We start from the raw sequence: 25,295 nt of genomic DNA, 5'->3' as shown, positions 1-25,295 counted from the left end.
AGTTGGAGATGCGGTGGTGGTGCGGTTGGAGGTGTAGTGGTGGCTGGTGGGTAGTTGTGAGGGAAGAGAGAGAGGTGTTTGGTTTTTTTTTTTTTGTTTTTGTTTTTGTTTTTGTTTTTGGTTTTTTTATTTATTTATTTTGAAGTTAACGGAAAGTTAATTTAAGTTAACTGAGAGATTAGAGTAGAGTTACATCGTACAGAAATCAATTTGGCAAGTCTGTTATATTCAGAAGAAAAAAAAAATCATAATTTTGTTATGTAATATTTTGAAATATGGAGCCTTTTGTTTATATTTTTGAGGGATTTGTTGTATTTTACTTCGCAAATGTTCATTGTGCTCAATTGAAAACATAATATTCTGTTGAATTATAATTTGTCATAGTGATTCTTGGTAAATAAAAAAAAAATAGTGGAAATAACAATAATTTTGCTATTGGCACCAATTCCGAAGGAATCACCATTTCAATTTTTGCAAACTAAATTGCACATCAACAATTATCAGTAGTCCTTTTCTAATCCAACAATACAAATAGTATTAATTTCCTTTTACTAACTTGAATGGCATTTACTTGTTTTTTTCCTGCTAATTTGCTTTTGTCCTCACTAGAATATGGCTACTGAACTGGTGCTAAGTGTTGCTCAAACACTATTCGCAGCACTACATAACAAGGAGTTGAGAGAGTTATGCTTGAAATTGATGTATGAATCCCAACTTGAGGCTCTTCGTGGCGTTGTCGAAACCAATTAGAATGTCCTGAGTCCAAGCTGCAGGAGCTCAACCATCAGGGCTTAGATTAAGTTAACAAGCTCAAGGATTGATGCTGTTTACGATGCTGATGATTTGTTCGATGAAGAATTCTCCACCATTTCTGAGCGACTGAAGAGAATGCCTTGTGGTAAGCTCTCCAATAAGGTACATGATTACTTCTCCAGTGAAAACCAGTTGCCTTTTGCTGTTAGTACTTCTAAAAAGATTAAGAAGCTTAGAGAGAGACTTGATAGCATTACTAATATAAGCAAGAAGATTAAAGGCAATATATATAACCTTAAATCTTCTAATCAAGGATTTGTCACAGAAGCCAAAATATGAGTATATGACTCCCAATTATGCTTGCAATCATAGCCGAGAATTCTTATCCTGGAACAGCATAATTGTCAGCTATATGGAGAAAAATTAATGAAAGTTTCATGTGTGACATATTATTTCCCTTCTCTAAAATCATTTTTTCACGTCAAGCTGTCAAAGACTACAATAATGATGAAGAAAGCCAAATCAATCAGACATAAGGCTAAGGTATACACCATGAGTACTTGTATCACACAAAAGATCCCGAAAACAACATTGCCACTTAGACTCATGATCAAGGATATATATAAAGAGAGGGAAACTAAATATTATCAGGCTATATGTAATTAGTTTACAGGTATAACCAGTATCATCTCCTGAATCTAATAAATTCTTGAATGAATTGATTTAGTATATAGGTGTAGCACACAATAACATACCTTCTTATGCAAAACATAAGACAGGTGATGTATTTCTGTTGTAAGTCGTCTCAACTGCAAAGTTAAAAATGATGATCAATTGCTACCCGAAAAAATTAATGCTAACACTGAGTCACTGACAGAGTGAAGCTGCACCTAAGCACAAAATTATAGCTAAACCAAGACGGATATGACAGATCGTTAGAGCATCCTATGATAATAAAATTCCATCATTCCTGTACACCAATAAGGCAGTTTCTATAAAGCAATAAGACTTAATACTTAAATCTAAATCAAGGGGGATTCTCTTGTCAATTTTTAACACCATTTAAATGAAGTTGATTAGATAAATGTGTTCAATGTCCATATCCAAATAAGTTGAAAGTTTAGTACTCCACTATTTTTCATTTTTTTTTTCCTAATTGAAGGTATAGTGCCTAATTATGGCCAATTATTTTGACTATGTCTAAACTAGAAGCAAGACAAGTCAATAAAAGAATGAAATTAACCGTGAATATTGAGAATAAAAAGCTAAAAAACTGTTGGTCAAGACAAGTCAATAAAAGTCAATAAACGGACCTATGTCTTTGAATTTTATTTCACGGCTATGCACTAGGATTACTCCAATTCTGGCATCATATTGTATTAACCAAATTACTAAAATGGGTTGTTAAACTAAATTTAAATCTGATTATTTCAGATTAGATTCGTGTTTAGTCTAGTCAATAAAAGGATGTAAAGCGCCGTAGTGAGGGACCCGTTTCTTAGAATTTCATTTCTGCAAACTTGTATTTGTTTACTTTAATCATAGTACTAACCACAATTAGTTCTCCTAATTAGTGCAAATAAAGGCGAGAGAAAGTGCGGGGAAAAGCTAAAGAAAGTATGGCAAATTTCTTAGCACTTTACTAGGGAGCCTGTCTTTTAGACTTTGAGTACCGAATTTATAAATCATCAACTTCAATTTAATGTTATGATTAACTCCATTCCAAATCTATTTCTTGCAGATAGGCTAGGAAATAAAACATCGAAAAATAAAACGAGAGTTATAAAGAAAAAATGGCCACAGGTACAGTGTTGAGTGTTGCACAAACTCTGTTTGCAGCTCTAGAATGCAAGGAATTGCGAGAGTTATGCTCCAAGTTTAGGTATGAATCTCAACTTGAGGCTCAATTCCTATGAATTTAACATGAAAGGATGTAACGCTGTGAAGTACAGCTAGAGTGATGGACCCGTTTCTTTGAATTCATTTCAACTGACTTGCATTTGTTTACTTTTATGTCTTTAATCCTATAGTACTACCTCAATTATTTCTCCTAGTTAGAGGCTTAGAGGGAAAAGCTGGAGAAAGTATGATGAAAATTCGTAGCATTAAAATCTACGTTCCGTACTATAAACGTGTTATGTCCTACACACTACAGAGTACCTTCCAAATAACTTTTGAGTACTATTCGGTATAATTTTTTTCAAAATAAATGACTCGGTTTAGCTAATAATCACATATACTTTTTTTTTTTTAATATTGTAATATTTTTGTGTTCACTTTTGTTGATACACAATTTTAATTGTTTTTTTTAATTATTCATTAATTAAATTATAACAATTAGATTTTAATGAAAAAACATTGAAATGAACCTAATAAGATATCATACAAATATATTTTGCCCCTAAGTTTAGATCACAAAATATAATTAAAATTGAGTAAAATAGAGGGAGTATTACCAATGTACTGTGAAAATTGATCAATACTACTTTATTATATAGTCATCAATGTAAATTTTATATATTTGATATTTGAAAGTTATATATTAAGCAATTCTAATACGTACTGAATTCTCTAAATATGTACTTCATAAATGTTAATCTTATGTATATGATCATACCAACATTGGTGATGAAGATAATTTATGTGAAATTGTAAATAGTTAAATTGAGGCACTTGAAAAAATAAAAGGAAAGGAATAACAATATTCAACTTTATCTCCTTCAAATTAAAGCCAAGGGGGGAGCATGCCTCGCTTTAGTAGTAAAGAAGACAAGTCAATAAAAGGAGGAAAAGAATAGAGGGCACATGGAGTAAGGAACAGAGATGGACCCTTACTTCACTTTAAATTTCATTTTCATTAATGGATTACCACTACTTTTTTATGGAAAATTTACATTAAACCACCTTTTATAACACTTTAATTGCAAGAAACCACCTTATAAAAAAATTTTCGCAAAAACACACCTTAATCTTAAAATTTTTTGCAATCACACACCTTTTCCCGGAAAATACCCATTGACTTGGTTTTCAGGGGTTGACTCGACCATGAGACGCCCTAAAACAGCTAACCCTCCCTTTTCCCCAGCCACTCACTTCGCGAAGGTAGTTGAGAAATGAGATTTGAGAAATGTGAGGGAAATAGGGAGGAAAGGGAAATAATGAACCCAGAATGACGTCACGTGGTAGTTGAGAGCAAGAAGGTGGTAACTTTTGATGTTTTTTAAAATAGGAGGTGGTAATTTTCAAAAAAAAAAAAATAGAAGGTGGTAATTGCTAAAATGGACATAACAGAAGGTGGTAATTGTCAAATTTTCCAAAATTTATGCATATAATGTTGTGTTATTTCTCAAATTAGATTAGGTTTCAAAATTTATTACTACTCCGTATTATTTTTTTTTATACATACATTTATCAAATTTTGTTTATTATTTATATGTAAATTAATACGAGTAGTATAATTGTTTTGGACTTACCGTGTTTGACATGGGTTCTAAACTAAAAAATATAATATCTTGTTGATTAAAAAGCACTATTCTACACCTAAATCCAAATAAGATGAAAGTTTTTTTTTAATAGCAAATAAGATGAAAGTTCACCACACTCACTCCCTTTATTTTCGTTTTAATATACTACCTCCGTTTCTTATTTCTTGCAACAAATGAATATTTTATATCTCACAAATAATACCCCTTTGTTGCGAGAAATAAGAAACAGAGGTAGTATATTTATTTTTATTTAAGTGCCAATTTTGGCCGGAAGCTAAATACTCTGTTAGACAAGTCAATAAAAGGAATTGCAAGAGTAGAGGGCACCTAAAATATGCGTCGGTGCAAAGAAGGACCCGCATTTTTGGAATTTCATTTCAATTATGACACGAACCACTTATTAATCTCAACTTTTGATCCTAAAATCTTAATTATTGCATTTCTGTTGTTGGTATATGTAGAAATAATTGTTCTTGTGGAAAAAGCATCCAAAGTTTGGAGAAATTTCCCAACACTTGACTTGGTCTACGAGTAGTTGTATAGATGATAAGGCAGTTGTGGTTCTAGTCTTATATCATACATAACATCTCATCTCATCTCATCATAACTATTCAATCCTCATTCTCTCTTTTGTAAAATACAAACAATATCAAGAAAATGGCGGCGGCGGTGGCCACGGGTATGGTGTTGAGTGTTGCACAAACTCTGTTTGCAGCACTACAATGCAAGGAATTGAGAGAGTTATGCTCCAACTTTAAGTATGAATCTCAACTTGAGGCTCTTCGAGGCACCGTCGAAACCATCCAGAATGTCCTCCTTGATGTGGAGTCAGGGCAGCAGGAGCTCAACAATCAGGGATTGAACTGGGTTAACAAGCTCAAGGATGCTGTCTATGATGCTGACGATTTGTTCGATGAAATCATTACAGTTGCTCAGCGACAGAAGAGGATGCCTCAAGGCAAGATCTCCAAAAAGGTACAAGCTTTTTTCTCTGGTGAAAACAAGTTGCTTTTTGATGTCAGGACTTTTAAAAAGGTTAAGGAGATTAGAATGAAGCTAGATAGCATTGCTGCTGATCATGAGAAGTTTGGGTTTAGTGATGTTTATAGGCCTGTTAAGAGAAAGGAGGAAACTGGGTCTTATGTCCATGAAGATAGGATTATAGGGAGAAATCATGATAAGGAGGTTATTATAGATATGCTGTCGTTGGGTGATTCGGATTCTTCAATTAATAATGTTTCATTTGTGAGTATTGTCGGGATGGGAGGATTAGGGAAAACTGCTCTTGCCCAACTTGTGTACGATGATGATAGGATCAATAGTGCATTTAAATTCAAGTTGTGGGTTTGTGTCTCTGATGACTTTTCCATGGAGGAAATTCTCCGTAAAATGTTGAAGTCGGCCACTGAACAAAATCCTGGTGATCTTGGAAGTGATGGGCTGCAGAAACAAGTAAGAAGATGTATAGAAAAGGAAAAATATTTTCTTGTTCTAGATGATCTGTGGGACGAAAGTCGTAATAAATGGCTTGAGTTGAGGGAGTTCTTGGAATTAGGTGCAACAGGAAGCCGAGTTCTGGTGACTACACGCTCTAAAGATGTGGCAAGAGCTATAGGGGACGATCCAATGCACACATTAGAAGGTTTGTCCAATGATGATTCTTGGTGTTTGTTTAAGAGAATAGCATTTAATCAAGGGAGTGGAGAGGTTGATGATGATGACCTTGTGCACATTGGTAAAGACATTGTGAAAAAATGTGCAAATGTTCCCTTGGCTATAAGGGTCGTAGGGAGCATGTTGTATGGTCATGATAAAAGTGAGTGGAAATTATTTCAGAGAATTAAGCTGTCTGAAATTATTGGCCGAAGTAGTGAAGAGAGCATAATGCCAATATTGAAGTTTAGTTATCATCACCTTAAACCACAGTTAAAGAGTTGTTTCAGTTACTGTGCACTCTTCCCTAAGGATTATTATCTTGAGAAAGAGTTTTTGATTCGTCTATGGTCTGCACAAGGATATCTTGATCCTATGAATGATATGCAAAACAGAGAAGATGTTGGTGAGGAGTACTTTTCTATTTTGTTGCAGAGATGTTTTCTCCAAGACATTGAATATGATAAATATGGAGAAATATCTTCTTGTAAAATGCATGATTTGATTCATGATCTTGCACAAGAAGTCGCAGGAAAGGAGTTGTACTTGATGGAGGAAACTAGCAAAAGATCTGATGGAAAAACTCGCCATGTTAGTGCTCTTAGTTTCTCTCCCTTGCTTAATCAAAGTAATACTTTTGGCAACTTTAAGGGATTGCGTACATTTCTTCGGCTTCCTTGTTATGGTCGTGAATCTCAAGTGCCCACAATCATAGCAAAATACAGGCGTTTGCGGGTGTTGGACTTGCACAACCTTGATATAAAAGCTTTACCAAGTACAATAAAGAACCTTTTACATTTAAGGTATCTTGATCTCTCTTACAATAGGCAGTTGAAGACACTTCCTGAGTCAATTACTAGACTCTATAATTTGCAAGTATTGGACTTAAGCTGGTGTGATGGCCTAGAAGAGTTGCCCAAGGACTTGAGGGAACTAGTCAATCTTAGGCATTTGGCCTTATTAGGTTGTAATGGGTTCACAAATTGCTCTAGGTTGAGTCATATGCCTGCTGGAATGGATAGTATGACTGGTCTTTGTACCCTTACAAGGTTTGTATTGGGTTCAGAAAGTTCAAAGAAAGCCCAGATTGGTCAACTTAGAGATTTGATGCCTCTAATCAACATTAGAGGTACACTTGAAATAGAATTTAAAAAAGGATACGCATACGATTTGACCGAACAGGAGGCATATCTATCAAACAAGGAGCATATCAAGAGTTTATGGATAATAGATGATGAAAGATTGAGTGTAGATGAAAGATTGTTAGAAAGACTGGAACCTCATCGTGATCTAAGAGAGATTGATATACGTGGATATAAAGGGGTTACATTGCCAAGATGGGCAGCCACACTGGAAATCTCTCTCCCACGACTTGTGATAATCGACCTGTCAGGTTTTCCTAGTTTGCAACGTCTGCCAGCATTGAGTCAACTCCAGCATCTTAAAGATCTTTCACTCAGTGACATGCCCAGTGTAGAGTTGATGGAGAATGATAATAAGGTTGCACATTCGTTTCCGTCACTTGAGACACTATCCCTTTATAAATGTCCAAGCTTGAAGTCTTTTCCTAGATGTCCACATGTGAAAACTTTTACGCTGTGCGGCCTGAATGAAGCACTGACATTTTGTAAACAAAGAGATGATGAAGCAAACGCAATAACCCCTGCTGCCTCCTCAATCTCGGCCTCGTCTTCAAGCAGCAACGACAATAGTTCAGCTGGCGGTGATGTTTTCGATTTGAGGAAATTACTAATAGACAGTTTTCAATTAATGAAGTCCCTTTTTGGGGAGTCTATACAAAGCATTGATGAGCTCATATTGCATGATGATATGGAGGTGAAGAATTTGTGGAGTGTTGTACAAGAGTATCAACGAAAGTACACATTTTCCATTGATGATAGACTTGTGCTTCGAAATTGCGGAAACTTAAAGAGTGTGTCGGGAGGAGGAATAGAGTATCTCACCAACTTGAAAATACTCGGTATCGAGAAATGCCCAAAACTGGAACTGGAAGAAGAGGAAGGGTTTCCATGGAAAGACCTTCACTCCCTCAATGAGTTGACCTTAGATTTTCTTCCACAAATGAGAGATATACCAAAGGGCATTCAATACTTGACTTCCCTTCAAACTCTCTCTATTCGAGGTTGTAAGAATATGAAAACACACCCGGAGTGGCTTCATTGCCCTATGTCTTTGCGATCACTTACAATTCAATATTGCCCGGTGAAAACGCTACCAGAAGCAATCCTCCCCTCCCTCACAAGCCTTACTATATGGTTATGCGATGGATTGAAGGAAAGATACAGTCAATCAAATGGGACCCACTTTTCTCAAATAAGCCACATCCGCAATTTACGCCTCTATTATAATTCATACTGGCGGATCATCTACTAAGGAAACTATGCACCACATTCGGTAACTATTATTTATGCTTTCTTTATAAATTTCCTTTTTATGATAATGATTTTTTTTTTATTATTATTAATTTCCCATTCATGATTATGTTATCCACCTGTCAACATTTGGTTAATACACTAAAACTAAAATTCTAAATCTTTTGGGTAATTATGTACAACTGACATTAAGTTTAAGGTAGTCCGTATGTTTTTATTGATAATTTGGTACATGATCTGACTGTTAATTTACATAAAGATGGGATTTTGTAGGGTTATGCTTTATAAAGGACAATTTGAAACCTTTAAATGATATTTACATGCTTAATTTCTTGTGATGAAACTAAATTTATCGATAATAATTTATGTTAGGGTAAATTCTTATAATTTTAAAGTGATTGATTTACAAACTTAATTTAAACTTGGTTAATTTCTCCAGTGAAATTGTGTCTTAATAAATTATACGAAGTAAATATTTATGGAACAGTCAAAACAGAGAAAAAAAAATATCAAAAGATGGTTCATTAATATTGACAATAATATGAAGTATTTGATTATATCAAATAAATTCAAGACGTCAAAACTACAACATAGCCAACTTTTTGAGTATCTTCTAACAGTTTGTTATTTTGTATGCATGTTAATTTTTCCAGTGAAATTGTGTCTTAATAAATTATACGAAGTAAATATTTATGGAACAGTCAAAACAGAGAAAAAAAAATATCAAAAGATGGTTCATTAATATTGACAATAATATGAAGTATTTGATTGTATCAAATAAATTCAAGACGTCAAAACTACAACATAGCCAACTTTTTGAGTATCTTCTAACAGTTTGTTATTTTGTATGCATGTTATTATTTCGTAAAAAAATGCATGATATTACCTCAGTTTGAACAATATTTGATTGTATTCCTATTGCTGTAATGGTGGTGTACTGCAGGTAGCCACAAATTCAACATAATTTTGTTGAAGGATCGTGCTCTTTTGAATGGATAACACTGCTACTTGTTTGGTCGTAGCTGCTGGGATGACTAGTGAATCAAGAGTTGCTGTTTGTACTTGACTTCTTAACAATGATGATTTACATATCATATAATTTGGTTTCTAGTTAAGGAACTCGTCGATGTAATGTAACTAGGCCTTTGCATATGATGTGTGGGGTGCATGGAGACACCCTTCCTAGAAGGTGAGCTTCATGGCCCTATGATGCTCTTTGAGGCATAGGCTAGTTATCAATGTAAACGCCTAAAACAGTTAGATATCAAGGCCAAATAATGTGATGGCAAATTGTAATGCAAAAGATAAATTGGGGAATCAATGATGTTTGTATGATGATGTCGACTTATTTTCATTGTTTCCGTGCTCGGCTATGCCTGATTGAAGTATCAATTGAAAGTTTTATCTACATAATTGTCCACTATAGCCTGCAGATAATATTGCCTACCCCTCAAGTTTTATCTACATAATTCTCCACTATAGCCTGCAGATAATATTGCCTACCCCTCTGATAAGACGGTCCGTACCTATATAATGTATGATGAAGTAACCATTTTAGTGAAAAATAACTCTGCATTAAATCTTCATTCCTTGATGATAATGCAAGATAAAGTAGCCAAAGCAAATGCTATTTCCTTGACGTTTACAAAAGGAAATTTCTCTCCCAAAAAATCTAACTTACATCGCCCTGACCTGATATTGCTACACTCAACTTTATTACATGCAAACTTTGAATCACCTTGTGCATTGTATACAAATTAACACAGAATGAAAGGATGCACTAATATTTCTAATCTCAGCTACCACTAGCACCTTTGATAAATCAAAAAAGGACTTCTTGAACTGAATATAGGGGCAAGACTAAAGGCAAATATTCCGTACCACAATTAAATAAAACTTACTCCCTCCGTTCCCTAATGTTTTTTACGTTTGGAATTATGCGAGGTAATTAAGAAATTGTGTAAAGTTGAGGCATATTGGAATATTTCAATGATTGAAAGTACAAATTTATTGAAAAATACAATGTTGAGCATGTGGAGTGGAGAAATTAGAGGAGAGAGGAGAGAGAAAGTAATAATAAGTGTTGAAAAACTATTAAAATAGTACAAAAAGTACCATAGCACATGGAAAAGTAAGGACTTTTGAGTAATAAAATTGTAAAACAAGGGTAATTTAGTCCAAAATTTATGACCAAAATAGGAAAGATACTAAATGTAAAGAATAAAAAGGAACACCCTAAATGGAAACGTAAAAAACATTTAGGAACGGAGGGAGTAGTAATCTGTATACAATCTTAATTCTTGTAATCAGGATTGTCACGGAGGCCAAGTTTCGAAAGAACAAAGCAATAGGACTCCCAGTCAGTTCTCCTCAGATATTTCAACAACTTCTTCCTTTGTTGCACCTTTGCTTGCAATCCTCGACGAGAATGCTTATCCTAGAACAAAATAACAACATAATAGTTGGCTGTCAAATATATTCCACATCAAGTGAAAGATTACGTCACTTGTTTACTTATTCATATCAAGCTGTCAAAAACTACAGCGGTGATTAAGAAAATCCAAGTAAATCAAATAAATCAGAAATGTTGAGGGTCCATAACAGAGTACTTACCTTTTTGTGCAAAACAGCTGACAAGTGAAGTATTTCTGTTGTAAGTTGTGCAACTGCAAAGTACAAAGAGATAAATGATGATCAATTGCTATAGAAAAATGAAAATGGCAATCATGAAAACAACAGAAGTTTCAAGATCTTGATTTTATACTGGGGTGTATACTTGAGCTGAACTGAACATTATAATATGTTTCCCAAGCTCAAATAAAAACCAAGGTTTCCACAGTTACGGACTTACGGTCCATGCTAACAATTTTCATTGACAAGAAATTTCACATCCCAGATGTCTGAACAAAATAAAACTAGCATTTTGTAATTGACTCTTAAGAGTGAAGCTGCACCTAAACACAAGATATAACCAAACCAAGATGAATATGATCCGATCAATACAACACCCTATGAAATCCAAATTCCATCATTCTTTTACACCAATAGCTATAGCAACAAGACTGAAGATTCACAAGTAACCAACCATTTCAATAATTATGACAAGATCAGGCAGCACCTACAAAAAATAGAAAATGACTTATTACACAAAGCTGATAGCATTGTGCAATCCATTGGATCAATTCATGCACATAAAAAGGTACATCCAGAGGCTCCATTCAGAAGTGAGGAGATGTGAGACCAGCATCATCATGGCTAGTAAAAGAGCAAGTGGAAAATCCGTCGGAAAATAATTTTTAAAAAAAAAAAACAAAAAACACATTTAAAATGAAACCCTAAAGCACGCAGCTCCCTCATTCTTCCCCTTCTTCTCATTTCGCCGCTCACCTTACCCTTTCCCCTTTCTCTCTCCTCACTTTCCCCTTTCTCTCTCTTCTCTTTCCTCTTCCTTCTCTCTACAGATCTCCTCTTCTTTTTCCTGTTCCTTCTCTCATCTTTCCTCTTCTCTTACAGATCTCCTCTTCTTTTCCTGTTCCTTCTCTCATCTTTCCTCTTCTCTGTTTCTTACCTCCGCCGCAACTGCAACTGCAAAAACCACCACCACCGCAACTAGTGGTGGTTTCTCATTCTTCCTTCTCTATATGCGCTTTCCCCTCTTTCTTCCCACCACCACAACTGCAAAAACCACCACCACCATCAACCTCAAACAACACCACCACTGCTACAACCACCTCCAACATCAACCTCAAACAACGGCGCGAAACAACAACCACCGTCGCAACAACACCAACGCCTCTTTCAACAGCCACCGTCGCGAGTATCTCAAGGCCTCCGCAACAACACCGCCGCGAAAAAACAGCTACCATCGCGAGCGTCTCAAGGTTTTTTTTGTAGATCTAGTTTTAACTTAGGTTAAATTGTAGATCTTGTTTTAATTTTGGTTAAATTGTAGATCTTGTTTTATTTTTTGAACATTTTGTAGATATAGCTAATTATTTATGTAAATGTTAGTTTATGAATTTACTAAATAATTGTAATTATCATAGTTAATTTTCGTTTTTTCTTTTTATTGAAATTCTGATCTAATATGTATATCTATTGGTTTGGATTTTTTTTGTGGTAATTGTATTTTTTTTTAAATATTGTTTGTTATTTTGGTGATGTGGGGTGGAGAATTTTTCCTGTTTTGAGGTGGTGTGTTGTGGTGGAGGTGCAGGTGTGGGTCTGGTGGCACCAGGTTTTTTTTTTTATTTTTTTTAATGCATTTTCCGACGGAAATTCCGTCGTAACTTTCCGGCGACATGAATCCGTCGGAAATTTACGACGGATTTTCCGGCAGGAAAACCTCTTCCGACAGACCGATTTCCGTCGGAAATTCCGTCGGAAGAGTGGTTCCGACGGAAATTCCGTCGTAAAAGGTCATTTTCCTACGACCTGTTTTCCGACAACTGCTTCCGACGGAAATTCCGTCGGAGACGCCTTTTCCGACGGAAAACGGAGTGTCTCCGACGGAATTTTTCCGTCGAAAATCGGCTTTTTTCTAGTAGTGTTCTTTGTCACTTAAGCAAGCAATTGACTCTTTACTTATGGAGTATTCATTGAGTTTGTCTAGAGTTCGTGGCCAAGGTTATGATGGTGCTAGCAACATGAGGGGTTAGATAAATGGGCTTAAAACTTTGATCAAGAATGAAACTTTCTCTGCTTATTATGTTCATTGTTTTGCACATCAGCTTCAATTGACCCTTGTTGCGGTTGCTAAGGATAATGATGATTGCATTTGGCTATTTGAACAACTTGGCTATTTGTTGAATGTCATTGGGGTTTCTTGTAAGCGTAGAGAAATTCAAGCTCAAGAAGTGTTACAAGCATTAGAATCGGGTGAAACTGAAAGTGGACAAAAACTCTTTTGAATGTCACTACTTCGTATTCCACAATTATGAAGGTACTTGAGAAAAATGGAAACAACCCCATTTATGGAGAAGACCGAGGGAAGGCTAGAACTATTATATATGGCTACATTTGAGTCTTTTGAATTTGTTTTCATGACACAATTAATGCTTGAAATATTTGGTTACACGGATGTTTTAAGTCAAGCTTTGCAAAGAAAGGACACAAATATTGTTAATGCCATGACTCTTGTTTCTTTAACTAAGGAACGTTTGCAAAGAATGAGAGATCATAGATGGGAAAACTTTTTCAATAAGGTATGTTCCTTTTGTGCCAAACATGACATTGTAGTTCCCGATATGAATGGTATGTATGAACCCCGTGGAAGATCAAAACGTTTCTTTGCAAAAGCTACAAATCTTCATCGTTTTCGTGTTGAAATGTTTCTATCTGTTATTGATTTGCAACTTAAAGAGCTCAACAATAGGTTCAATGAGGCAAACATGGAGTTACTTACTTGTATGGCTTGTTTGAGTCCACTTAATTCTTTTGCGGCTTTTGTTGAGTGCAAATTGGTTAGGCTTGCCGAATTATATCCAAATGAGTTCTCGGAAAATGATTTGGTAACTCTAGCCTTCGAGCTTGATTTTTTTGTTAAAGGTTTCGAGATGTCAAAGATCTTGGGGAGCTTTCCATGAAGTTAGTAGAAACCGAGAAACATGAAGATTATAAGCTAGTTTACTTACTTTTAACACTAGCCTTGATTCTTCCCGTAGCAACCGCAAGTGTGGAAAGGGTTTTTTCCTCGATGACTATTGTGAAAAACAAATTGCGGAATAGTATGGGTGACCAATTTATGAATGATTGTTTACTTACATTTATTGAGAGGGACTTGTTTTTGCAAGTTAGTGATGATGATGTAATTAATCGCTTTCAAGTTATGAAAACCCGTCGTATGCATTTGTAAGATTTAATGTGTCACTTATGTAATCTTTGTCTCTTTATTATTTGTAATATGGATTTTGTAATATTTATTGGTATTGAACAATTTTTTTTTTCTATTGAATTATTTTTCTGCTTCATATTGAGTTCGTACCCCCATTGTCCGAATCCTGGATCGAAACAGATCAAATATGTTGACTGCCTTCCATGTCCACAAACGGATTTCACTTCCTCTAGCATTTCACACTTTTCTATTTTATAACACATCTTAGCCTAGAACTATCATGCCAGGCCTTCATTGCTTAAACCAAAAATAAGCTAAAATTATATTCAACCTTGAATATAAATGAAACCGTTTTCCACCCACCTAACCCAACTTATCCCACACCCTAGATGAACATAAGAGATAAGTACAATGAAATGTTAAACTTCCTTAAATACTTAGATCAAGTCCACGGATTGAGAATAAAACAACATCATTATAACGTAAGCATTCAATCAACGCGCTTGAGCTCAGCAAATTTGCTCGGATAACTAAAACAGCAGGGTATTAAGTCATTTCTTCAAGCTCAAACAAAAACAATGAATTCATCCTTCAATACACAACACTTCAAAATAACAATCCCAAAACCAAGCAAAGTTGATTAGCAATTTTTTCCATAAGAACATTACAGATGAACCCCTTGTTAGATTGTGATTACTATACCCCTGATGATAGAAATCCTGGGATTCACACCAACTTAACTATCATGTAAAATAATAGACAAAACATTCAACACAAAATCGCAATCACAATACAAGAGAAAGTGAAAGTGACTCACTGGGAGCATTGTTGAGCCTATTATCCTTGCTACTATTATCCTTGCTAATATTACGTTCTAATCCATCCAAAAAAATTACACTTTAATAATTTAATATTGCTTTATTAACATTAAATAATCCGTTTGTAATAGTCTCAACTTTCCGGCTTTTTTTTTGGACAAAATTTTAAATAAAACGGGTGTTCACTAAATTACCGAACATCCGTTATAAAGTGACAATAAAATGTGCAAAAATTACACTAAAATGCACAAAAGTTATCCTGACATATATAAGAGTTATTTATGCTTCATTGATAAATTTGACAAAAGTGACACTAAATTTGACAAAAGTGACATTAAATCTGACAAAAGTGTACCCGATGTACAGTAATAAATTAATGAAAACCGGGTGTACACAAAAGTTTTCCTTTTTTTTTAACTAGTATTTGGGCCCGGGCGTTGCCCCGGGTCATTACATTTTTTTCTTGTCGATTAAACTTTTTATACTTTAATATTGTGTATCAAAAGGTAACATAAAATATCACATAACTTAGTGGTAAGATGCTCAACTCTAAAATTCGAGGTTGTGTGTTCAAATTTTGTGGAGAACATTTCTTAATAGAAGAGATCTACGTGGCATAAAACTTTCAAAAAATTAAATTAAACAAAAAAAAAAATTTCTTAAAAAGCAATCCAAGCCCCTACCCCCTAGCAACCTCCCTTTTCCCAACCCCACCCACAAATCCACCCCCTACCTTGCCACATTACCAGAAACTACCCTCTCCCTTTCCCCATCGCCAAAACAACCTATAATCAAATCACCACCGCCAAAAATTGTCGTTAACCAAAAACTCATGTCCGACAAGTTTTTTCGATTTAGTCTTATGTCATAATTCCATAGCTTTAGTTGTTGGCAGATTTAATTAGATAATTTATATAAATAAATAAAGGGTTTTTCTATACAGTGTCCCTGAGGTATTGACTTTTCCAAACTTTGCTCACCTATTTTCAAAATTCCACATTATACCCCCAAGTTACCTTTAATGTCTACGATGTAACTCTACTCTAATCTCTCAGTTAACTTAAATTAACTTTCCGTTAACTTCAAAATAAATAAATAAAAAAACCAAAAACAAAAACAAAAACAAAAAAAAAAACAAAAAAAAAAAAAAAAAAAAAAAAAAAAACCAAACACCTCTCTCTCTTCCCTCACAACTACCCACCAGCCACCACTACACCTCCAACCGCACCACCACCGCATCTCCAACTGCACCCCCAGCTCGGTAAAGATTTTTTTTTTTTTTTTTTTGTGAAGACTTTTGTAAAAAAAATTGACAATTTACAAAGTCCAATAAAAATAACAATTAATGAAATTCAAAACAAACATGACACTCTACTTTTGAAATTGTTTACATTAGAACAACAATATCATAAAATGAAAAAAACTCATAATAAGTTACAATTGCAATAGCAAACAACCAACTAAACTTGGAGTCAAATTTTTTCTTGAATTTTTTTTGTACTTTTTCGGCTCTGATCCTCCTTCGACTCAAAGTCGAAATAATTAAACAGAGTCGAAGTAGTCAGTTTGGACTTTTTTTTTCCCGAACTCAAAGTAAATTTTTTCCCTCGAATTAGAGCGATAGGGTCGAATCCGGACAGAATTGTCAAGCCTAGTTTTCAATATAATGGAGAGATCGAGAGATACACACTTTTTGTTCATATCTTTAAAAAAATATTCATCTAGTGCACATTCTTTGCTTATGGGCTACATTTAAGCTTTATGGATTATGAGATTTATGACCAGCTAATCCAAGACAAATTGCAGCCACCTTTGGGCCAAATTCTCCATATCTGTCAGTAATTTTTCAGCAGACTCGTCAAAAAAAAAAAAAAAAAAATCGGAAAACCAAAACCCCAATTCTAAATTATTTCAACTTTCTCTAATTCAATTTCTTACAAATTCAAGCCAATTAGCCGATCAGGTAACTTTAATTGTACAGAAATCAATTTGGCAAGTCTGTTATATTCAGAAGAAAAAAAAAAAAAAAAATCATAATTTTGTTATGTAATATTTTGAAATATGGAGCCTTTTGTTTATATTTTTGAGGGATTTGTTGTATTTTACTTCGCAAATGTTCATTGTGCTCAATTGAAAACATAATATTCTGTTGAATTATAATTTGTCATAGTGATTCTTGGTAAATAAAAAAAAAAAAAATAGTGGAAATAACAATAATTTTGCTATTGGCACCAATTCCGAAGGAATCACCATTTCAATTTTTGCAAACTAAATTGCATATCAACAATTTTCAGTAGTCCTTTTCTAATCCAACAATACAAATAGTATTAATTTCCTTTTACTAACTTGAATGGCATTTACTTGTTTTTTTCCTGCTAATTTGCTTTTGTCCTCACTAGAATATGGCTACTGAACTGGTGCTAAGTGTTGCTCAAACACTATTCGCAGCACTACATAACAAGGAGTTGAGAGAGTTATGCTTGAAATTGATGTATGAATCCCAACTTGAGGTTCTTCGTGGTGTTGTCGAAACCATTTAGAATGTCCTGAGTCCAAGCTGCAGGAGCGCGCTCAACCATCAGGGCTTAGATTAAGTTAACAAGCTCAAGGATTGATGCCGTTTATGATGCTGATGATTTGTTCGATGAAGAATTCGCCACCATTTCTGAGCCACAGAAGAGAATGCCTTGTGGTAAGCACTCCAATAAGGTACATGATTACTTCTCCAGTGAAAACCAGTTGCCTTTTGCTGTTAGTACTTCTAAAAAGATTAAGAAGCTTAGAGAGAGACTTGATAGCATTACTAATATAAGCAAGAAGATTAAAGGCAATATATATAACCTTAAATCTTCTAATCAAGGATTTGTCACAGAAGCCAAAATATGAGTATATGACTCCCAATTATGCTTGCAATCATAGCCGAGAATTCTTATCCTGGAACAGCATAATTGTCAGCTATATGGAGAAAAATTAATGAAAGTATCATGTGTGACATATTATTTACCTTCTCTAAAATCATTTTTTCACGTCAAGCTGTCAAAAACTACAGTAATGACGAAGAAAGCCAAATCAATCAGACATAAGGCTAAGGTATAGACCATGAGTACTTGTATCACACAAAAGATCCCGAAAACAACATTGCCACTTAGACTCATGATCAAGGATATATATAAAGAGAGGGAAACTAAATATTATCAGGCTATATGTAATTAGTTTACAGGTATAACCAGTATCATCTCCTGAATCTAATAAATTCTTGAATGAATTGATTTAGTATATAGGTGTAGCACACAATAACATACCTTCTTATGCAAAACGTAAGACAGGTGATGTATTTCTGTTGTAAGTCGTCTCAACTGCAAAGTTAAAAATGATGAATGATGATCAATTGCTACCCGAAAAAATTAATGCTAACACTGAGTCACTGACAGAGTGAAGCTGCACCTAAGCACAAAATTATAGCTAAACCAAGACGGATATGACAGATCGTTAGAGCATCCTATGATAATAAAATTCCATCATTTCTGTACACCAATAAGGCAGTTTCTATAAAGCAATAAGACTTAATACTTAAATCTAAATCAAGGGGGATTCTCTTGTCAATTTTTAACACCATTTAAATGAAGTTGATTAGATAAATGTGTTCAATGTCCATATCCAAATAAGTTGAAAGTTTAGTACTCCACCATTTTTCATTTTTTTTTTCCTAATTGAAGGTATAGTGCCTAATTATGGCCAATTATTTTGACTATGTCTAAACTAGAAGCAAGACAAGTCAATAAAAGAATGAAATTAACCGTGAATATTGAGAATAAAAAGCTAAAAAACTGTTGGTCAAGACAAGTCAATAAAAGTCAATAAACGGACCTATGTCTTTGAATTTTATTTCACGGCTATGCACTAGCATTACTCCAATTCTGGCATCATATTGTATTAACCAAATTACTAAAATGGGTTGTTAAACTAAATTTAAATCTGATTATTTCAGATTAGATTCGTGTTTAGTCTAGTCAATAAAAGGATGTAAAGCGCCGTAGTGAGGGACCCGTTTCTTAGAATTTCATTTCTGCAAACTTGTATTTGTTTACTTTAATCATAGTACTAACCACAATTAGTTCTCCTAATTAGTGCAAATAAAGGCGAGAGAAAGTGCGGGGAAAAGCTAAAGAAAGTATGGCAAATTTCTTAGCACTTTACTAGGGAGCCTATCTTTTAGACTTTGAGTACCGAATTTATAAATTATCAACTTCAATTTAATGTTATGATTCACTCCATTCCAAATCTATTTCTTGCAGATAGGCTAGGAAATAAAACATCGAAAAATAAAACGAGAGTTATAAAGAAAAAATGGCCACAGGTACAGTGTTGAGTGTTGCACAAACTCTGTTTGCAGCTCTAGAATGCAAGGAATTGCGAGAGTTATGCTCCAAGTTTAGGTATGAATCTCAACTTGAGGCTCTTCGGGGCACCGTGGAAACCATCAAGAATGTCCTTCTTGATGCCGAGTCAAAGCATCAGGAGCTCAACCATCAGGGCTTGTATTGGCTTGACAAGCTCAAGGATGCAATCTACGATGCTGATGATTTGTTCGATAAATTTGCCACAGTTGCTGAACGACAGAAGAGAATGCCTGGTGGTAAGATCTCTAGAAAGGTATGCGCTTTCTTCTCTAGTGAGAATCAGTTGCTTTTTTCTGTTAGGACTTCTAAAAAGGTTAAGGAGATTAGAAAGAAGCTAGATAGCATTGCTAAAGATCATTCAGAGTTTGGGATTAGTGACGTGAATAGACCTGTTAAGAGAAGAGAAGAAACCTGGTCTTATGTGCATGAACATAGTATTATAGGAAGAAATCCTGACAAGGAGGCCATTATAGCTATGCTTTTAAGAGAGCCAGATTCAATAGCTGATAATGTTTCTTTTGTCAGCATCGTTGGGATGGGAGGATTAGGAAAAACTGCGCTTGCTCAACTTGTGTACAACGATAGTAGGATCAAAAGTGCATTTGAATTGATGTTATGGGTCTGTGTCTCTGATGAGTTTTCCATTGAAGAAATCCTCCGTAAGATGTTGAAGTCTGCCACTCAGCAAGATCCTGGTGATATTGGAATTGATGGGCTGCAGAAAAATGTCAGAAGACGTATAGAAGGGACAAAGTATTTTCTCATTCTTGATGATTTGTGGAACGAAAGTCGTGACGAATGGCTTAAGTTGAGGGAGTTATTGCAGGTAGGTGCAAAAGGAAGTCGAATTGTGGTGACTACACGCTCAGAAAAGGTGGTGGGAGCTATAGGAGATGATCCAATGTACACATTAAGAGGTTTGCCTGATGGTGATTCTTGGCTTTTGTTTAAGACAATAGCATTTAATCAAGGGAATAGAGAAGTTGATGATGACCTTGTTGAAATTGGTAAAGACATTGTGAAAAAATGTGCAAATGTTCCCCTGGCTATAAGGGTTGTAGGGGGAATGTTGCATGGTCATGATAAGAGTAAGTGGCGAATATTTCGGAGAATTGAGTTGCTTGAAATGGGCCAAGGTGAGATGAGCGTAATGCCAATATTGAAGTTTAGCTATCATCATCTTACTCCGCATTTAAAGAGTTGTTTTAGTTATTGTGCTCTCTTTCCTAAGGATTGTGTCATTGAGGTAAGGAACTTGATCGATATATCTATGGTCAGCATTAGGCTATCTTAAGCCTTTGAATGACATGCAGAGCGTAGAAGATGTTGGTGAGGACTATTTTTCAATTTTATCTCACAGATGTTTTTTTCAAGACATTAAAAAGAATCGGTATGGTGAAATTTATTCATGTAAAATGCACGATCTAATTCATGATCTTGCAGTAGAAGTAGCAGGGAAGGAGCTGTACTTGATGCAAGCCAATAGCAAAGGCCTTTTCGACAGAAAAATTCGTCACCTCTCTCTTTCTATTTGGCGTTCATCCTTGCTTAGTCCAAGGGGTACTTTTGGAAAGTTGAGAGGATTGCGTACGTTTCTTCGGCCTTGTATTCGTCAGCCCAATTGTGAATCACAAGTGACCACAATATTAGCAAAATGTAGGCATTTGAGGGTATTAGACTTGCACGAGCTTAGCATAAAAGCAATATGATAAGTGTTTTATTTGTCCACTTATCATGGCTTTTTAAAACACATTTTTGTACTCTTTCCCCTACTTCAATCCCTTTTTCTAACTCTTTTTGTGCTTACTTGCATCTTTTGGGTTTCCCGTTCCTTTTTATGTGTGTGCTCGTGTTTGTAGGTTCAATGAGATTATGGTTAAGTAGCGTGAGCATGAAGACTTTCCCGAGGGAGCACTATCAGAAAGGAGCGGGCGTGCACCCTTAGAGGAGCGGTCGCTCCTCATCCCAGCACCACAATCTGCCTCCCCCTGCACATAAAGGAGCGGGCGTGCAGCCTTCAAGGAGCGGGCGCTCCTCCCTGTTTTCCTACATTCTGCCCCAAACTGCACATTAAGGAGAGGGCGTGCAGAGAGCCCAGGAGCGGGCGCTCCACACCCAGGAGCGGGCGCTCCTCCTCAATGGAGCGGGCGCTCCTCCTGTTCTGAAGCCTTATTTTTGACGGATTCTACGATGTAATTTTTTGGGCATATAAATAGGACGTTTAGCTTCAGTTTGGAGGATCTATTTTTCCTTCTAGTTTTCCTTAGGCCCTTAGTTCTCTCAACTCTCATTTATTAGCTTAGAACTTCTCAACTCAATCATTGAAGTAGATTAATCGAAGTTTGCATTCTTCCTTTCAACATTTTCTCAACTTTGAAGCATTTTAAGTAATCTCTTTCCTCTATCTCTTACTCTTTAATTTCAGTTTTTATTTACTTTGAATTGTTAATTTCTCTCTTGATCTTGCTTAATTGTTGTTGCATGTTCAATCTACTTTGTTCTTACTACTCTCTTCAATTTGTTAGATTAATTTTGAACTTAGATATTGTTGTTAGAATGTTATCCACCATGTTTAGTGAGTAGTTTCTTAACTAGGGGTTGGGTGAAGCCCCAACCAAGCCATGGGTTGATTGTTAATTGTGCTTGCATGTTCATTTTGGGTTGATGATTGATTGTTTAAGAATTGGTTAATTGCATGTGTAATTGGATGGCCACTTATTGCTCATGTATTCACTTCTATGCTTGCATTGAGAGATGGAGTCTAGCTGTGAGCCTATTCTTATATGATTATGCTAAATTCCTCTTGATTACGGTTCCTTGTTTGAATGATGTGGTAGTCTTAGTTGCAACAATTAGGTGAGAAATCCCAATTGTTTGTGCCTTGATGCTTCCTTGGACCGATCGAAAGACAAACCCGAGTTAGTAGTCTACTTCTTATCGTTAAGACTTGGTTGGCCTATCTTGTTAGTTGAGTTTGGCTTAGGAATGCTTAGTGTTGTGGCTTCGAAAGAAGGCAACATTGAGTGCCCTCTCTATCACCCAATTTGTGTTCGTGCTTGCCTATTGATTTGATCCGTTGGTTTGGTTGGAGTCGATCCCTATTTCCCCCTAGTGTTTGTCTCCATAGTAGTTATCTAATCAAAACCCCTTGTGACCGAACTAGATTGCAACCGTTTCATACTCTCGGTGTACTTACCCATTCCCTGTGGATACGATCCTCTACTTACCCTAGACTTGTCTTAGGTCGGTTTAGGTAGAAATATTGTTTGGTTTTAGGGTGATCGTCCAACGACCGAATATCCCTCTACCAAAATGGCGCCGTTGCCGGGGAATGGCGTTAAGCATTGAGTTACTTATGAGATATGTGAGACTAGTTCATTTGTATAGTTTTATTTTTCTCTGTTTTCTTTGACTAACCTACTAATCTCCCTTCTAGTCTTCTTTGTTTATGCCCAAACGCAGCAATAGGACACTTCCTCTTGTGCCGTTGAATCTCGAGCTTGAAAAGGTAGTAAGGGCAAATCGAAGAGAAAAGAGGGCGATAGCTAGTGGTGCTACATCAAGTGAGCCACAAGTGGTAGTTGAGTCCGATCATTCTAGTTCTAGTGAGTCTAGTGGAGACACCATTCCATTAGAGTCACCAAGGACAAATTCTCCAACTTCTCCACCTCTTCACCAATTTGAAATGGCCGCTCCGAACAAGACTTTAAGAGAGTTTGGTGTTCCTCCTCCATATCAAGAAGCAAGTGGGATTGCTACTCCCGCTATTGAAGCGAACAACTTTGAGATAAGGCCCGCCCTTATCACCTTGATTGAGGGTCACCAATTCTCCGGAGCAAAGCATGAAGATCCCATTGCACATCTCAAGCAATTCACACGGTATTGTAGCACCGTGAAGGCAAATGGGGTTACTCCGGAGTACATTCTCTTAAGCATGTTCAAATTCTCTTTAACGGGCAAGGCAAGTGATTGGCTTGATAGATTGCCTCCAAACTCATTGAATACTTGGAATGAGGTGACTTCGGCATTCCTTGGGAGGTTCATTCCTCTTGGGAAAACGGCGGAGTTGAGGTCCAAGATTTCTAACTTCCAACAAGAGCCCGACGAATCCCTCTATGATGCTTGGGAGAGATTCAAGAGCTACCAACAACAATGCCCCCACCATGGCATGGAAGATTGGCTCTTGCTCCATGGGTTTTATAGAGGACTCTTGAGGTCGGACCGCATACTCTTGGATGGAGCATCGGGAGGACCTATCATGAACAAGCCACCCACGGAGGCACTAAAGATCATTGAGGATGTAGTTCAAAACTACACCGATTGGAGCCCCGATGAGAGAAGCACTTCCAAAAAAGGAGGAAAGTATGAGGTAAATGCTATAAACATGATTAATTCAAAATTAGATGCTTTATCTTCTAAGTTTGATCAATTGCAATCCTCTTCTCTATCCCCTTCCCCACGTCAAAATTCACATGCGTCTAGTTCATTGAATGAAAACATGTCAATACAAATGATGTCTTGTGATGCTTGTGGAAGTGATGATCATGTGACTTCGGAATGCTATTTGCTAAATGATGCATGTTCCCCTTCCCCTTCCATGGAACAAGTAAATGCAATCAACAATGGTCAAACCAATCCTAGGTATGACCCTTATTCCAACACCTATAATGAGGGATGGAAACATCACCCAAACTTTGGTTGGAAAGGGGGCCAAACCCAAGGAAATGGTCAAGGTCAATATAGTGGCCAAAGAAATGTTCAAAATAATCAAGGAAACTATAGGAACCAAGGTAATGGTAACTATGTGTCAAACAACCAAGCTATGGTTAATTGACTTGGAATTATTCATGTGCTACCTTGGATTGATAGTTGTTTATGCTTGAATTGATAATTGCATGTGTATTTTGTTGGCCACATTATGCCCATGTGTTCATCCCTTTTCTCACATCGAAAGATGGGGTTTTGGAGTGAGTCGTTTCTTGTGTAATTAGATCATGCTACTTTCATGATTTTGGATGTTTGGTTTCATTGACTAGGTTGCTTTAGTATGGTAATTAGGTGAGAAATCCCAATTATTCGAGCTTCATGCTAGTTCGGAGCGATCGAGAGACAAACTCAAGCTAGAAACCCACTTCCTATCCTTGAGACTTAATCCTTATCGTGTTAGTGCTTAATCTAGGGATTATTTATGTTGTGACTTTGAAAGAAGGCAATGTTAAGTTCCTTTTCTATCCTCTATGTGTACTCATGATTTGTCCTTGTTATTGATTCCTTGGCTTTGGTTGGTGTTGAATCCCGTTTCCCCTAAGCTAGCGTTCTTTTATATAGTAGCTTACCATTCAAAACGCAATTTGTGACCAAACTAGATTGCAACCGTTTCATACTCTCGGTGTACTTACCCATTCCCTGTGGATACGATCCTCTACTTACCCTAGACTTGTCTTAGGTCGGTTTAGGTAGAAATATTGTTTGGTTTTAGGGTGATCGTCCAACGACCGATTATTCCTCTACCAAAATGGCGCCGTTGGTAGAGGGATATTCGGTCGTTGGACGATCACCCTAAAACCAAACAATATTTCTACCTAAACCGACCTAAGACAAGTCTAGGGTAAGTAGAGGATCGTATCCACAGGGAATGGGTAAGTACACCGAGAGTATGAAACGGTTGCAATCTAGTTCGGTCACAAATTGGGGGTTTTGATTAGATAACTACTATGGAGACAAACACTAGGGGGAAATAGGGATCGACTCCAACCAAACCAACGGATCAAATCAATAGGCAAGCACGAACACAAATTGGGTGATAGAGAGGGCACTCAATGTTGCCTTCTTTCGAAGCCACAACACTAAGCATTCCTAAGCCAAACTCAACTAACAAGATAGGCCAACCAAGTCTTAACGATAAGAAGTAGACTACTAACTCGGGTTTGTCTTTCGATCGGTCCAAGGAAGCATCAAGG

General features: G+C 36.1%; 3 protein-coding genes and 1 non-coding gene across 5 annotated transcripts in view; 2 read left to right on the top strand and 2 right to left on the bottom strand.

The window, feature by feature from the left end:
* The window catches only part of LOC145620260 (uncharacterized), an 82,887-nt gene that overhangs the window by 27,305 nt on the left and 30,287 nt on the right, over positions 1 to 25,295 (bottom strand). The gene's annotated exons all lie outside the window — the stretch shown is intronic.
* LOC145620259 (disease resistance protein RGA2-like) lies at positions 4,592 to 9,638 on the top strand. Of its 2 annotated transcripts, none has more exons than XM_081674900.1 (2): positions 4,592 to 5,213; positions 9,228 to 9,638. In XM_081674900.1, exons 1-2 carry the CDS (start codon positions 4,896 to 4,898, stop codon positions 9,246 to 9,248), a joined length of 339 nt encoding a protein of 112 aa, XP_081531026.1. In that variant the 5' UTR covers positions 4,592 to 4,895; the 3' UTR covers positions 9,249 to 9,638. The 2 variants fall into 2 exon arrangements, with proteins under 2 accessions (XP_081531026.1, XP_081531025.1); XM_081674899.1 differs by lacking the exon at positions 4,592 to 5,213 and adding an exon at positions 6,364 to 8,306.
* LOC145621451 (putative disease resistance protein RGA3) lies at positions 19,247 to 21,739 on the top strand. The gene is made up of 2 exons (XM_081676179.1): positions 19,247 to 19,588; positions 19,861 to 21,739. The coding sequence occupies exons 1-2, from the start codon at positions 19,374 to 19,376 to the stop codon at positions 20,627 to 20,629; spliced, it is 984 nt and encodes a 327-aa protein (XP_081532305.1). The 5' UTR covers positions 19,247 to 19,373; the 3' UTR covers positions 20,630 to 21,739.
* Positions 23,399 to 23,505, bottom strand: LOC145621828 (small nucleolar RNA R71). The gene has a single exon (XR_014108622.1). It is a non-coding gene; the product is annotated as a small nucleolar RNA R71 (small nucleolar RNA).

Source organism: Chenopodium album, chromosome 27, assembly GCF_948465745.1.
Source record: "Chenopodium album chromosome 27, dcCheAlbu1.1, whole genome shotgun sequence".
NCBI lineage: Eukaryota > Viridiplantae > Streptophyta > Magnoliopsida > Caryophyllales > Amaranthaceae > Chenopodium > Chenopodium album.
The sequence above is the reverse complement of the archived record's forward strand: the minus strand, read 5'-3'. Positions and strand labels throughout refer to the sequence as shown.